This window comes from Hypanus sabinus, chromosome 2, assembly GCF_030144855.1.
Source record: "Hypanus sabinus isolate sHypSab1 chromosome 2, sHypSab1.hap1, whole genome shotgun sequence".
In the NCBI taxonomy this organism is placed as follows: Eukaryota; Metazoa; Chordata; class Chondrichthyes; order Myliobatiformes; family Dasyatidae; genus Hypanus; species Hypanus sabinus.
This window is the reverse complement of record NC_082707.1, coordinates 117745088-117759233: the sequence shown is the minus strand read 5'-3', so window position 1 is coordinate 117759233 and position 14146 is coordinate 117745088. Positions and strand designations below refer to the sequence as shown.

The window sequence follows — 14146 nt, the reverse complement described above, 5'->3', positions numbered from 1 at the left end:
TTTGCACTGCTTATGGCTGATGCATAATAAGTAATCATGAGCATATTACCCCCTCCCCAGCCTCCCACCTCACCATTTGCACAGATTCTGAAGTTAATGACTGCAACATTCTCAATACATGGCAATACAACTGGGAAAAGCTAATTACCATGTCATAACTTAGCAGGCCATAGTTGTACCTGAGCTCATGTGCAGAGAACATAGCAAAGGAATTAAAATGGAGGGCGAAAACTTGACATAGTATGTAGCTCTATGTCACTTAACATACTGTTTCTCTCACTGCAGTTGGTCGGATCTCTCCTTGGAGGCATCAACTGTGGTCTAATGACAGTTATTTTGCTATCAACTGAGATAAAAAACATAAAAGGGATGGTTTTTGTGTAATTTCATGATAATTCACATATATGTACTAATGTAATTGTATCACATATTACTTGTTAAATGTAATTAATTTAAAATATTATGACATTTCATAAAGTTTATTATGCAAATTTACTACAAATCACCAATTACATGAGTTAGTTAACCCTGTTTTTCCTTCCAGATGCTGCCAGACCTGCTGAGTATTTCCAGCATTTTAAGCTTATTTTAGATTTCTAGCATCAACAGTGCTTTTGTTTTAAATCACATTACTAAATTTTGGAGAGAAGAAAAGAATAATTTATTTATATTTGTTCTTCACCTGTTGCTCAGTATTATAAATCCCAATAGTGAGCTGGAAAATAATATGGTCTGAAGGAGATTTCAAGGCTTTTCCCCCTAGATTGTGGTAGGCATATAATGCTCTACAGATTTTTTAATCATTCATTGGTGATGGCAGAAGCAATGATATGAAGCTCCTTAAGTGCTGATGAAGCTGCATTCATCTAGACAAGCAAAGAGTATCTTATCATATCCTTAACCTTGGATCTGTAGATGATGGAGTCATTTTTGGAAGTTGGAAGCAGAGTTAATAATTATTTCTGTATTGCTACTCTGGGCACAATACTTATATGCCTCATTCAATTAAGCTTTTGATTAGAGCACATTTACAGATATTACATGTGGGGATATCAAATAAACATCCACAAATAGGAATATCAAATATTTACTCTTCTTTGATTGTTCTTTGCAGTAGAACAACTTGAACCAACTTGGGAATATAAAGGGATCACAGATTAATTGTAAAGTTTAAGAGCTGCAATCCAAAAATAAATCTTAGTTTAAAAGGTGCTAAAGAAAGAAAATCAAATTCCAGCTTTCCAGTTTCTCTTGAGCATGATATCTTTTCTGTAATAATTTTTGGTTATAGAATGAGTAGGTTAATAGTGTTGCAATATATGCAGTAGGTTAGGAAGAATGCAAAATGATTATTATTATATTCACAGCAGGAGCTGCAAGTTAATAATACTGCATTGCAAAGAGAAAAGGTACTTTATGCACTCTTCTTTGAAGGAATTCACAATAAAGGTATGTAGTTGTTTTGGGACTATATGTGAAATATGAACTGAGCAGAGATGAAATCCTATAAACTAGACTTTTTTTGATTATTCACTTTTTCGGATGCTATGAACATTTCCAGATGGTGCCTGTTTACATGGTTAATTAATTTGTTTGCCAAAAAACATGATAATGTAGGATTCCACAAATACCCATAACTGAATGAAAGTAGAGACAGATTCTGCTGCTCCTCCTCTTAGGTGCACCCTTGGGATCAGGCTTGAATTGCTTCTGCTCCACTTTCATAGGTTGGGAGTAACTGATGTGTCAACATGGACCTGCAATAGGTGACAAAGTCGGTAATTGGGGGGTGGTGCACTCCTTCCATTCTTTATTCTGGACTTCTATGACCTCCTGACACCTTGACTCAAAGTCCTCAGTGCCATCCTGAATGATCTTTCTCTTCTTTGAATGGTTGTGGGGCAGGAATTCCCAACAGTCAGTGAACTCTTGTCAGGAGTCATTGTTCTCAGTGTGGCCACGAGAACTTCTTTGAATACTTTTTCTCTGTTCAGTTATTATGTGACAGACAGGTTTGAACAGCTGCGAAGATATTTAGAACTCATACATGAACCTGCTTGACATTTTACAAAGTCCTCTGTTCTCTGCTATACTTCAAATATACCCAATAAGCAGAGATATTTCACCTAACCCCCGCTAACATCTTCCAAACCCTTTTCATTATGGATCAGAGCAGATGGTAGAATTCTAGTACTGTATCAGCTGGGTAGCAATTTACTGGTACATTGGTCTTTACAAAAGGAAGAGCACCTTGCTGAATTTTACAGAGCTTTTGTAAGACCTCATCTAATATTGACAGTGGGGGTTTGGATTCTGTACCTAAAAGAGAATACTCTCACCTTGGAATGAAAGCCAGGTAAATTTATTAAACTGAATCCCAAAATGTGTGAGTCATCCAAAGAGGAGACACCAAGTGAGATCAGCCTACACTCACTGGAATTTAGAAGAATGGGAGGTAATCTGATTGGGTGTGCTGTTGTTTCCTATGGCTGCAGAGAAATAGAGAATACAATCTTGGGGTGAGGGTGTGTCATTTGAGAAACTTGTTTATGCAGAAAACAGTATATCAGTGGAGTTTTCTGACTTGGAGGCTGTAGCAGGTCAAGTTATTGTATAATCAAGCCTAAGACCATGAGAAAGATAGCTTTTTGAGTACTGATGATATCAGAGGACATTGTAGTTGAGCGGAATAGTGAATAAGAGAGAGAATCCATCATCTTTTTTGAAAGACACAACGGATACGAGGGGCTTATTAGCACTTCTCTATTTTTCTTATTATTATGCTATAAAATAAAAGTCATGCAATATCGATGAGCAAGTCTTGCATAAATTAATGTAGATAAAACAACATTTGGATGAAGGTTATGTTTATATTGTGAAATATCGGAATACTCTTTTCCATTCCCAAAGGATTTGACTTAGGCAGTTCCATGAAAGCACTTTGCGGTTCTCCTAAATGACTGGCCCACAATTCCTCTCAGATACAATGGCCTATGGCAGTGATGGTCCTACTATAATCCTGGACACATGGTCATGTGGTCATCATAAATGTTGACTTCTTTCTTTGCCTTCTGATATGAGAGCTGATGAAAAAGGGATCGAGAAACCAACCTGTTATCCTGTTCTAATGACCTCTAACACTTCCAGTTCACCAGTCATGGGCAGGTTTCATCACTGCCACCAATTAAGTCTATTCACTGCTAAGCCAAAGGAAGCACATGAATAGTTAGGTCAACGCTAAATATCGAGTTTGCTAACTATACTGTGTATGAGGACTTTATCTACTAAAAAGTAAAAAAAACACTGAAATAATGCAAACTCTCTAAGACAGATTTCTGATACAGTGATTCTGATTTTGGAAACTTGTATGCAATTAACCCCAAAAGTTCAGTAAAGGAATTCAGTACATTTCAAGCTATTGTGAAAAGAATGTGAATTGGCGCCATGAAAAAAAAATTATAGTTTTCTTGGAGATGTCAGTTTTTTTACATGAAATTGAAAATGTTGCTGCTAAAGGGAATAAAATTGCCAGCTTATCTAAAGTCTATCTCTTCAAATGTATTTGAATAAGGAGTGATCTTTTGAAACTTGGTGAAAAATTTCAACCTTTTACCACCAGTCTGTCATGATTTATGATATTTTGTAGTTATAAAATAACAGAATAAAATACCACAGTGAGAGATGTTGTATTCAAAGTTAAACTGACAACACGACAGAAAGTCATTCTGTAGCAAGATAAAAGCCCTCTAAGCTTCTTCTGGTTAACAGCACTGGGCTTAGCTCCTTTTGACGAGGGTATTTCGCATTGCTTCCAAATTTTTCTGGGCTTCTGTGTCCTATATTAAGAGAAAAAATTGGACAGTGTAAATCATTATCTTTGAGTGAAGGTGGGAGCTATGCTAAATATCTGAACACTGTTTCAATAATGATAAGCCTCAATACAAAACTATCAGTACAGTAGTCATGTTAAGTGTTTCAATACTGTTTTTATAGATAATTTAAAAATGATATCTATTATTACTGAAGGTCCAAAAATTGCTTTTTAATTATGTAATTAGTTTAACCTATTGATAAACAGTCACCAGTCAATTTTTAGTCAACTCAACAATATAGAAGAGTTTTTAAAAGGTAGTCTCATGCAGACATGATACTAATTCTTTGTTGAACTGCACTTACGTCTTTTGATTTGATAGGCAACTCAGATGCCAAGTCCAGCCAATGTAGGGCTGTTGCATTGTTGCCAAGGTCCCTGTAGCACTGTGAGTACCAAAACAGTTCCAGATTACATCCAACACATCAAATCAAATGGACTTTTTTATTAATATTAAATTTCAAGATTCAGCCAGCATTTATTTCAATTAGTTTACACATTTAATTGTTGAGAAATAAGCAGAATCACTGTATGACAAATAAATAAAGAACACTGATATAGGAACATAAATTATGTAATTATGTTCAAAAAGATAAGCTAAAATCCCAGCAGAGTACAAACAAGGTTGGGGTATGCAATCAACAGGAGATGAAAAGCAACACACACAAAATGCTGAACTCAGCAGGTAAGGTAGCATCTATGGAAAAGAATAAACAGTCACCGTTTAAGCCGAGGCCCTTCTTCAGGACTCATAAGTGGAAAATGCCAGAATAAAAAGGTAGGGGAGGGGAAAGAGGCAAGCTAGAAAGTGATAGATGAAGCCAGGTGGGTAGAAAAAGTCAAGGCCTGGAGAAGAAGAATCTGATAGGAGAGCAGAGTGGGCAATAAGAGAAAGGGACAGAGGAGGGCACCAAGGCAGAAGTAATAGGTAGGTGCGAAGAAATAAAAGGTCAGTGTGGGGTTTAGAAGGGGGGAAGGGGAATTTTGTTCACCAGAAGGAGAAATCAATATTCAAGCCATCAGGTGGAGGGAACCAAAATTAATATAAGGTGTTAATCTTGTTATCAGTAGATGAAGATGCACACCCAAATCCTCAACTTTGTAACTTTACATTACAGATATTACCTAACAAGTCCTTTGTTTCCAGCATTTTTATTCTTATTTTTTGACAAAAGTAACTGTTACTTCCTCGTGAAAGTATTCAATAGCATTATGCAAAGTTACATCAACTGCTTGGTATGCAGTGTACAAAAGAGAATAGAGTTGTTAACCAAAGAGGATGAAATGTTATTTTCAGTCTGGTAGAACTCAAGAGGAATTCATTGGCATTACCAATATATAGCAGAATGTTCTGGGCTTTCTAGGGAATTGAGAAACCAGGCAGCCAAAAATGCCATTAGGTACATGATAGATTTCCTTTCTTTATTGCTCACTATCTTATAGACCCCACTGGGTTCAATCACATGACCCTTCCAGGGAATTGAGAAACTAGGCATCCACAAATACTACAGGGTACATGATACACTTTATATTTTTTTTAAATTGTTTATTCTCTAGGCTTCTTGTCATCCCCACTGGATTCTATCACATAACTCTTATTTAACACAACAAATCCTATTTTTCGAAATTGTTCTTGTTCAGAGATGACTTAATCAAATCAACTAAAAGTGAACGCAATGATATCCCCACTGATAATCTGATAAACAAGAGAACATTTCCAAATATAAAGTTGTTATTTGGTAAGATAGAAGATGCAGGCCTATGAAAAGGGCAGTGTGTGTCTCTGACCTGAAGTTACCTGAGGCCAGCCACCGGCTGTCCTGGCTAAACTGGTTTGAGTTGGCGTGTCTCAGGGAGAACAAGTCTAGTCAAAGAGCAATAAAGTAATATCACTTATAGGGTTGGATCAGATCCACTGAGAAACTAATATAGGACAGCCAGATAAGCAGTGCAAAATCTGGACACTATCACAAGAAAGACTCCCATGCCAGGAATATTAATTATTTGGCCAACAGGAGATCCTATACCTAATAAGTTGGAGTGGTAGTCTGAATGAGCATTGGTACAAGGGGAACAGTTGTTGGCCTGAGGACAGCATAATTCACATAGATATTTGCATAGGTACAATAAAGTGTGAGTTTCGAATTAAGTAAATTTGCACCATAATTTACCTAATCTTTTTGACCAAGGCATGGGTCAACAAACTAAATTGCTTATACTGCACGTCACCCTTTAGTCATAAAGACTGACAGCCTAGACTGATCTTCTACTTAACTTATACCCTTGCAATTAAACTTCCTAAAATATGTCACAGAATTAAAAACTAGCATTTCAGAACATCAAAGGGCTTAACAACCAGTCACCACTTATAGTGGTGCTAGAAAGTTTGTGAACCCTGTAGAATTTTCTCTATTTCTGCATTAATATGACGTAAGATGTGATCAGATCTTCACGCATGCCCAAAAACTAAAGAGAACTCAATTAAGTAAATAACACAAAAATTATTATACTTGTTCATTTACTTATTGAGAAAAATGATCCAATATTTCATGTATTTGTTGGAAGAAGTATGTGAACCTCTGGGGTAATGCCTTCTACAAAAGCTTTTTGGGACAGTTCTGGTGATGTCATTGTCCAGAATGGCAGCTTAAATCCAGAGCTCCTCCGGAAAAACGTATATTTTGCCCAGTTAATCCATCAAATATAAGATCTTTCAAAAATATCTGAATTGATAAGGGGGGCAAGAATGGGGAAAAAGAATGGAGATAAAGCATCACTGCAGAGCCCATGGAAGAGGGAGGTACAACGCGTGGCTCTCCTACACGTGTGCTTGGTGGCGAAGCATATGATGGGTCTTGTTCAGGTGAAGCTGCAAATATGATAAGGATTCTGGAAGAGATAAGGGAAGTCCAAAAAGATATATGTAACACCCTGGGTCGCCTCAGGCTCGCTCAGCTCGTTCTCGTCTAGGGGGAGCAGCCTTCGGCCCCGCCAAACTGGGTAATCAGCTGGTGTGGATGCTGTGTGATGTCCCTGCCTCGCCCAAAAACAGACAGTACACCATAAGCGATTAAATGAGTACAATTTATAAAGGTTACTATAACTAAGTGATTAATAACGATACAGTATATATGAAGAGAAAATTAAAGAAAAGGCGCCAAACTTATCAAAGTCCAAACCACTTCGTGCACAACCGTTGGAGCTCAATTACTGAAGTCTTCTGGCCACCATTCGATCCCCTCCGAACTCCTCGACTCGCAGCTCAGGACCCTCCGAACTCCTCGACTCTCCAAACAGCTCAGGACCCTCCGAGTGGTCAACCAAGCACATCTAGCTTCATCCCCCCCCCCCCGGAGAATCTCCCGACCTCAGACCCCCCTTTGGGGTCCGATCCTCGCCCAGCTTAGAGCATTGCGTCCTCTCTCTCGACCCCCTCGCGCGATCTGCCCAAAACCCCGTCAACAAAAGCTTACAGACTCAGAAGAAAGAACATTAATCCCCATTTGGTTTACAAAGGAATACCATTCTCGTTATCAGTAAATTAGCATTCCTGCTAGTTAACAAAAAGAAGAAACCCTCTTTACACTCTCCCTCCACCAAATAAAAGTCATGTCCTCATGACTACTAAATAACTCGCCACCTTTCCTGCCAACACACCGTAACCCAAGCACAAACAGTGACATCTCCTCCTCACACAGTAACCCTCACGCCCTGTTCCTCAGGCGCTACTTAGGCCAACTATCTGGGAGTTCCCTAACCCTTCTGAGGCCTCCGTACCCCCTCACCTAAACCCTTCAGGCTCGGACACAACTGGGGATACCTTGGGCCCACTACCAACTCCTCTCTCAACCTCTCACTCATGCCCCACACTGCACACAGCTAACCCTCCCCGCTACACCTGACTCAATGGGAGAAGGGCCAAAGGTCTCTTCCTCAATCGAGGGAAAGTCAGCAAAAGGCAGCATGTACCACACATCCAGCACATTATCCATCGAATCTGTATTCTTCCTCATTCCTGTGATCGGTAGCTGCTGTTTGATCTTCTCCAAACGGAAACACGTGGCCTGCACTGCTCCCGCAGTCTCTTCAGCCTCCTGTTCAGTATTCACTGCACTTCTCTCCAGCTTTTTCTTCCTCATGACTTCTTCCAGATCAACTTTCAGGTTTTGCACTTCATTTGAACTGTCGATGGTTATCTTCAGGTTCCCTTCAAGCTTCCGCTTCTCTCTTCTGAGATTCGTCTGTAATTTCTTCACCTCCGCAAACTCCCCTCTCCGGGTTCTCAGTTTGCTATTACCCTCAGTCAGACAACTTTCTTCGTTCTCTCCAACTTGTAAGTCTTCCGACTGGTTCCAGATCGCTTTCTCCAGTCTCTCCGTCTTCATTTCAAACTTGATTCCGTAGAGACAGTCACTCACGAGCTGCGACCTTCGCCAGCCCTGGCACGTGTCCCGAAAACACTTTAACTCGGTAGTTCTCAGCTGCTCCTGCAACGACCTCACTTCATATTCTCCTGAGGCAAATCCAAACACCAAGAGATCATCCACATACACCAAAACTCCAAACGCCTCCACATCCCCTATGGTCTTCCACCTGCCCAGCAGGAAGGTTGCAAGGGGTCCAGATATGCCCTGTGGCATCTTTTCGGACCCGAAGACTCCTAGGGAATTTATAACGGCCGTCTTCTCCTTGTCGGCCCCACTCGTCGGGATCTGGCAACATCCACTCCTCAGATCCAGCACCTTAAACCATTTCGCACCACTCAGACATCGCCTCTCCGGCCTTCAGGGCCATATTCTGGTCACTGACAGTGCACCTCTTCAACGCAATACAATCCACACACACGCTGCCTACATCTTCCATGGCTTCAGGGGCCAGTCGCCGCAACCTCCCTCTCTCTGAGGTGTCTTCAGCAGTCAACTCCCCTCCCTCGTGGTATTTCGCAGCGTCCACTAAGAGGGTCTCACCCTCAGATACTTCCCCCAGGCCGTACCACCACTGGCTCTTGTTTGAATTCGGTACCGACCCAATGCTGCTACACACGTCCACACAAGCAGCTCGAAACTCTGGGTGCATCGACAATGCCCCCAAACAGCTCTCACCCGCCTCCTCTGGGCAGGCCCCCAAGCGCACCAGCAGGATATTGGTTCTCTCTAGAACAGAAACGCTGCCCGTCTCAACAGGGTCTGGACACATCAGCATTAACGATTCATGAACCTCAGTCTCCTCCACATTTGCCTCCAAGAACTCCATTTTCACTGACCAACAACCGTCGTCTGGATAATCACCAGCACTGGTACCCCGAATCTCCCGTGTCCTCAATGTCGTCAAGGGTAAATGCTTCCAATAACGGTTATGAAACAAACTGTACAGCAACTTAACCGGTGCCCTGGTGCCGAGGATGGCTTTAACTTGACTTCCATCCATCCGTAACAACACCTGTGCGCATGGCCCCTCTAAGCCTTCAGGAATAGGGTCTGTTCCTTTCGGGAGTTCCTTGGTACATTGCTGGGAATGTGCTCCCCCAGAGACCCCAAGCCGTTCCCCCACTGGGCCTCCTCTAAGTTTCCCGACACCTCTCGAATCAACGGAACAACTGATCCCCTTGACAGATCCCCTTGGCACCACAAGCAATTTATCTGCCCCCCTAGGCAAAAAGGGATACCCTAAAAACTTCCCACCAATCTCCTGCCACGGATATGATAAGCCCCCCAGCTGCGGCATTTGACTTCCAGTCGAACCACACGCATTTTCCCACACTTTCCCAGAACTGGCAGCGGTCACTTCGAGGTAATTGCGCCCGACAGTTCTAACAAAGTCACCAGCCCGCCTACTCAAACTTTCAACCCGTCCCTGTCGCTTTCCCTCAGCCAAGCACTGCCACTCACCCAACAACTGAGGGGTCCGCTCCGCCCACGCCTCCGCCCCTTTAGGGCTGGACATTATTCCAACAACCGGGCGGAGCTCACCACTGCTGAAACATCCCAACCTGTCACTCCTCACTCTCCAAACAGTACGGACAGCCCATGGTCCCACCACCATTTCGTCAGCACTAGTCGGAACTCGAACAACGACCTCCAGGCTAGCAACAGCAGCCACCCCACCCAACACACACGCAGCGATAACCAGCAATCACACACCCACAAAGGCACACCAGCTCTTCGCCGCAGACACAATTTAAAGAGGGTGATCACACAGCTTCCACAGAAATCAACCCCGGACGAGCACTCCACAATGTAACACCCTGGGTCGCCTCAGGCTCGCTCAGCTCATTCTCGTCTAGGGGGAGCAGCCTTCGGCCCCGCCAAACTGGGTAATCAGCTGGTGTGGATGCTGTGTGATGTCCCTGCCTCGCCCAAAAACAGACAGTACACCATAAGCGATTAAATGAGTACAATTTATAAAGGTTACTATAACTAAGTGATTAATAACGATACAGTATATATGAAGAGAAAATTAAAGAAAAGGCGCCAAACTTATCAAAGTCCAAACCACTTCGTGCACAACCGTTGGAGCTCAATTTCTGAAGTCTTCTGGCCACCATTCGATCCCCTCCGAACTCCTCGACTCGCAGCTCAGGACCCTCCGAACTCCTCGACTCTCCAAACAGCTCAGGACCCTCTGAGTGGTCAACCAAGCACATCTAGCTTCATCCCCCCCCTCCTCGGAGAATCTCCCGGCCTCGGACCCCCCTTTGGGGTCCGATCCTCGCCCAGCTTAGAGCATTGCGTCCTCTCTCTCGACCCCCTCGCGCGATCTGCCCAAAGCCCGTCAACAAAAGCTTACAGACTCAGAAGAAAGAACATTAATCCCCATTTGGTTTACAAAGGAATACCATTCTCGTTATCAGTAAATTAGCATTCCTGCTAGTTAACAAAAAGAAGAAACCCTCTTTACATATAAAACAGCAACTCAATGATATAAAGTCAGAGCTCGCCAACGTCAATCAGAAAATAGTGGTGGCAGAGACACGATCTGAGAAGGTGGAAGATTGCATGCAAAGCGTGGAACAGATACTAAGTAAGACAATCAAAATATTAGATCAACAGGAAAGTAAATTGCTTGACCAGGAGGGAAGATCGCGACGGAAAAATATCAGGATTTATAACGTCCCCGAAGGAGCGGAGGAGATTTTTTTCAAACCTGTATCTTAAGCAGAGGGGTCTTGGTTGATCACTTCATTCAAAATAGGGTACATATTTTTGAAAGTTCACACATCTGTGGAAATCTTTTGATCTGAACCACTGAACCAAGAGTATAATGACTGTCTTCGAACCACTGGAACTTGGCAGAATTAGAAGCTGACAACTCTTCAGGAGAATGGGAACAAATATATTTTGGTTTAGTTTGTATGACAGAGCAAACTGGGCTCTTCTACCCTTCTTTGATTTGTACAATGAACTGCAACTCGAAGAGTGTATTCTTATCTTTTCCCATTAACAGCAACATCAGTGCAGCACTTCTCCCTTGAATGCTAACCTAAATTATATTTCTTATGATAATGATACCTCCTGTGCTGTTCAACACATGGAGCCTGTGCTGCTCTACCTCCTGCACCACATTCTCTCTCCCACCAATCAACTATACAAAGAATGATTTACAGCTAATCTAGAAGCATGCAGTGTGGATTACGAAGTGAACTAGAGCATCGAGGGGAAAACCTACACTGTTAAGAGGAAGAATAAACAAACTCCACAAAGACAGCATCAGATGTCAGAATCAAACAAGGATAGTTAAAGCTGTGAAGCTTTGCTGAGCCATGATGCTGCCCCAAAATATTCTTAACCAGAACTTGAAGGCATGACCTTTTGACTGAGATGTGAATGCTGTTGCTAAATCAGGTTGGCACTTAGTGATCAGGAGTGTTAAGTCTGGCCAATCTTTTCACTTCCATGGCCAGATATGATAAAACTGTATGTTTATCATTGTTCTACAGAATCTCTACTTTTTAGAATAGTTTTAGAATAGCTTCATCCACCATCGCTCTTCTACTAATGACTGTTGCATACCTATATAGAACTCTATAAAGAAGGACATAAAATAGGGTACACGGAATCAAAGAATGTACGTTTTATTCTTAAACTTTATTCACAATGATAACTTACCTATGGATTACAGTAACCTGCCTAGTCTAAAATAAACAATGTATAGGGAGAGTTCTGAGGAAGGTGGTGAGATAATTCAGCAATGGATCTTTCTGATTAATGAGGTATTGTCAGAAAACAACCTAAACCTAAACAAGGCAATGGCAGCAAAAATACCTTTGCAATGTAGACAGAGTTGGATTTGGAGTACCCTGGATTCAACTCTTCAGCCTGTAAAACAAATGGTTAAGAGAACGATATTGCTTATTTTACATGGATTACAACTGCTACTTTTCTTTTAATGGAACTAGTTTAAATTCATTGAAAAGTGACATGACAGATATTTTCACTATTGCATTAATCCCAGCTCAAAATCATACGAGGAAAATGTAGTTGTTGTTTAAACAATGTACGTTAACCCCAATTACAGAATGGCATTAATGAACTTTTGTAATTTCATCTATTGCTTTGAACTAAAGGCAGTTTCATGCTATGGACCCATCAGACTTCCAGTTTAACACTGATTCCATTGGGAAATCTATGACTTAATCCAATTAGTTTATGTGAATTTAAGTCACTCTCATGCGTTGAAAATTAGGTACTCTAATAGGCTGCTTCACTTAGTACTTACTCTCATAATTTATTTTCCTTGTATTTACATCTTCTTTTAAAATATTTGGGACAGCTTTTAAACTCAGTACAGAAAGGGATAACTTTCTTGGTTCATACCAGTGTTGGGTTATTATCAGCATTTCATCTAGTTGCTGAGCAATATTGTAAAATTAATATACTCCTTGACAGTTGGGTGTAAATAATTCTCCAAAAGTCTCAGTAAATCATTTGTATTTAGTATGTGGCTTATGTGTACCTAACTGGTACATTTCAGTTGCTTTTCTTTTTGAAGAGTGGTCAAGACTTTGCTCACAGATTTGAGTATCTGGCATTCCATATACAGCACTGTGCAGAAGTCTTAGGCACATACATATAGATAGGGTATCTAAGACTTTTTCACAGTACTGCAGTAATTTTATGTATTGCACTGTACCACTGCCACAAAATACAGGCTATATACAGTCGGCCCTCTTTATCCGTGGGTTCCACATGCCCGGATTCAACCAACCGCAGATCGGGAAAACCCGGAAGTTCTCTCTCCAGCACTTGTTGTTTGAGCATGTAGAGACATTTTTTTCTTGTCATTATTCCCTAAACAATGCAGTATAACAACTATTTACATAGCATTTACATTGTATTAGGTATTATAAGTAATCTAGAGATGATTTAAGGTATACGGGAGGATGTGCATAGGTTACCGCAGATTGGGAATAGAAAAAAAACAGAAGTTCTCTGAGTCGGAACAGGTACATCCGGTATTATTTAGTGTCAGTTAGTCAAACGTTTGTCTTAGCATATAGTATATATTTTACCTTTATATGCATATAAAACATTTAAGCAATGTATGTAGTTCAATAATTAAGCCACTGTGTTGCTTAGTAATAATTGTAGCTTTTATTGGGGCAGGGCCTTCACATGCTCCATTATTCTCACTTTATCCTTTAAAATTGTTCTGATCGTTGACCGACTGTAGCCTAACATTTTTCCAATGACCAATGGTGTTTCACCTCTTTCTGATTGCTTTATTATTTCCACTTTATTTTCAATTGTGATCGTTTTCCGGAACAGAAACACTGTGGGCAGTGGGTCCCAAACTCCGCCAGGTCCTAAAGTCCACCAATTTGAGTATCCGCGTTTTTTGGTATCCGCAGTGGGTCCCAGAAACAATCCCCCATGGATAAGGAGGGCCGACTGTACTGTATACGTCTAGGGTGTCTAAAACTTTTGCACAGTACTGTATTTATCAATGTGGAGCGGAGAGTGTGTTTCTAAATCTGGTGGGAGCAAAAGATGTTGAGAATGGTGAGGATGGGGTGCTGCGGGAGGGGTATGGGGCAGGTGGCAGAGTAATACCAGGGTCAGCGGGTAGAATAGGTGGGATCATTTGATTCCAAATAACAGGTTTATTGATTATTACAGAATGTCTCTGGTGCTTCCCACTCCCCTTTTTTCCCAACCATGATTCCCCTTTCCCTGCCCCATTCCCACTCTCAGTTCATATATGATATATATATCTCAGATGTTTACAAACTACTGTAACTCCAAGTGCAACGTGGTATCAGGCAATATACATAGACTA

The 14146-nt window shown here is 41.3% G+C and overlaps 1 protein-coding gene across 4 annotated transcripts in view; it reads right to left on the bottom strand.

The window, feature by feature from the left end:
• Positions 1-1441: 1441 nt before the first annotated feature.
• The window catches only part of LOC132382642 (regulator of microtubule dynamics protein 3-like), a 272971-nt gene continuing 260266 nt past the window's right edge, over positions 1442-14146 (bottom strand). For 3 of the 4 annotated variants that reach the window (XM_059953066.1, XM_059953078.1, XM_059953085.1), the window contains 3 exons: positions 12133-12186; positions 4177-4257; positions 1442-3836 (listed from right to left, as the gene is read on the bottom strand). In XM_059953066.1, coding sequence (XP_059809049.1) covers positions 3777-3836; positions 4177-4257; positions 12133-12186 — 195 coding nt within the window. In that variant the 3' untranslated portion in view covers positions 1442-3776. Of the gene's footprint in view, positions 3837-4175; positions 4258-5659; positions 5736-12132; positions 12187-14146 lie in introns of those variants that run through there. The other variant, XR_009508440.1, reaches the window with a different exon arrangement.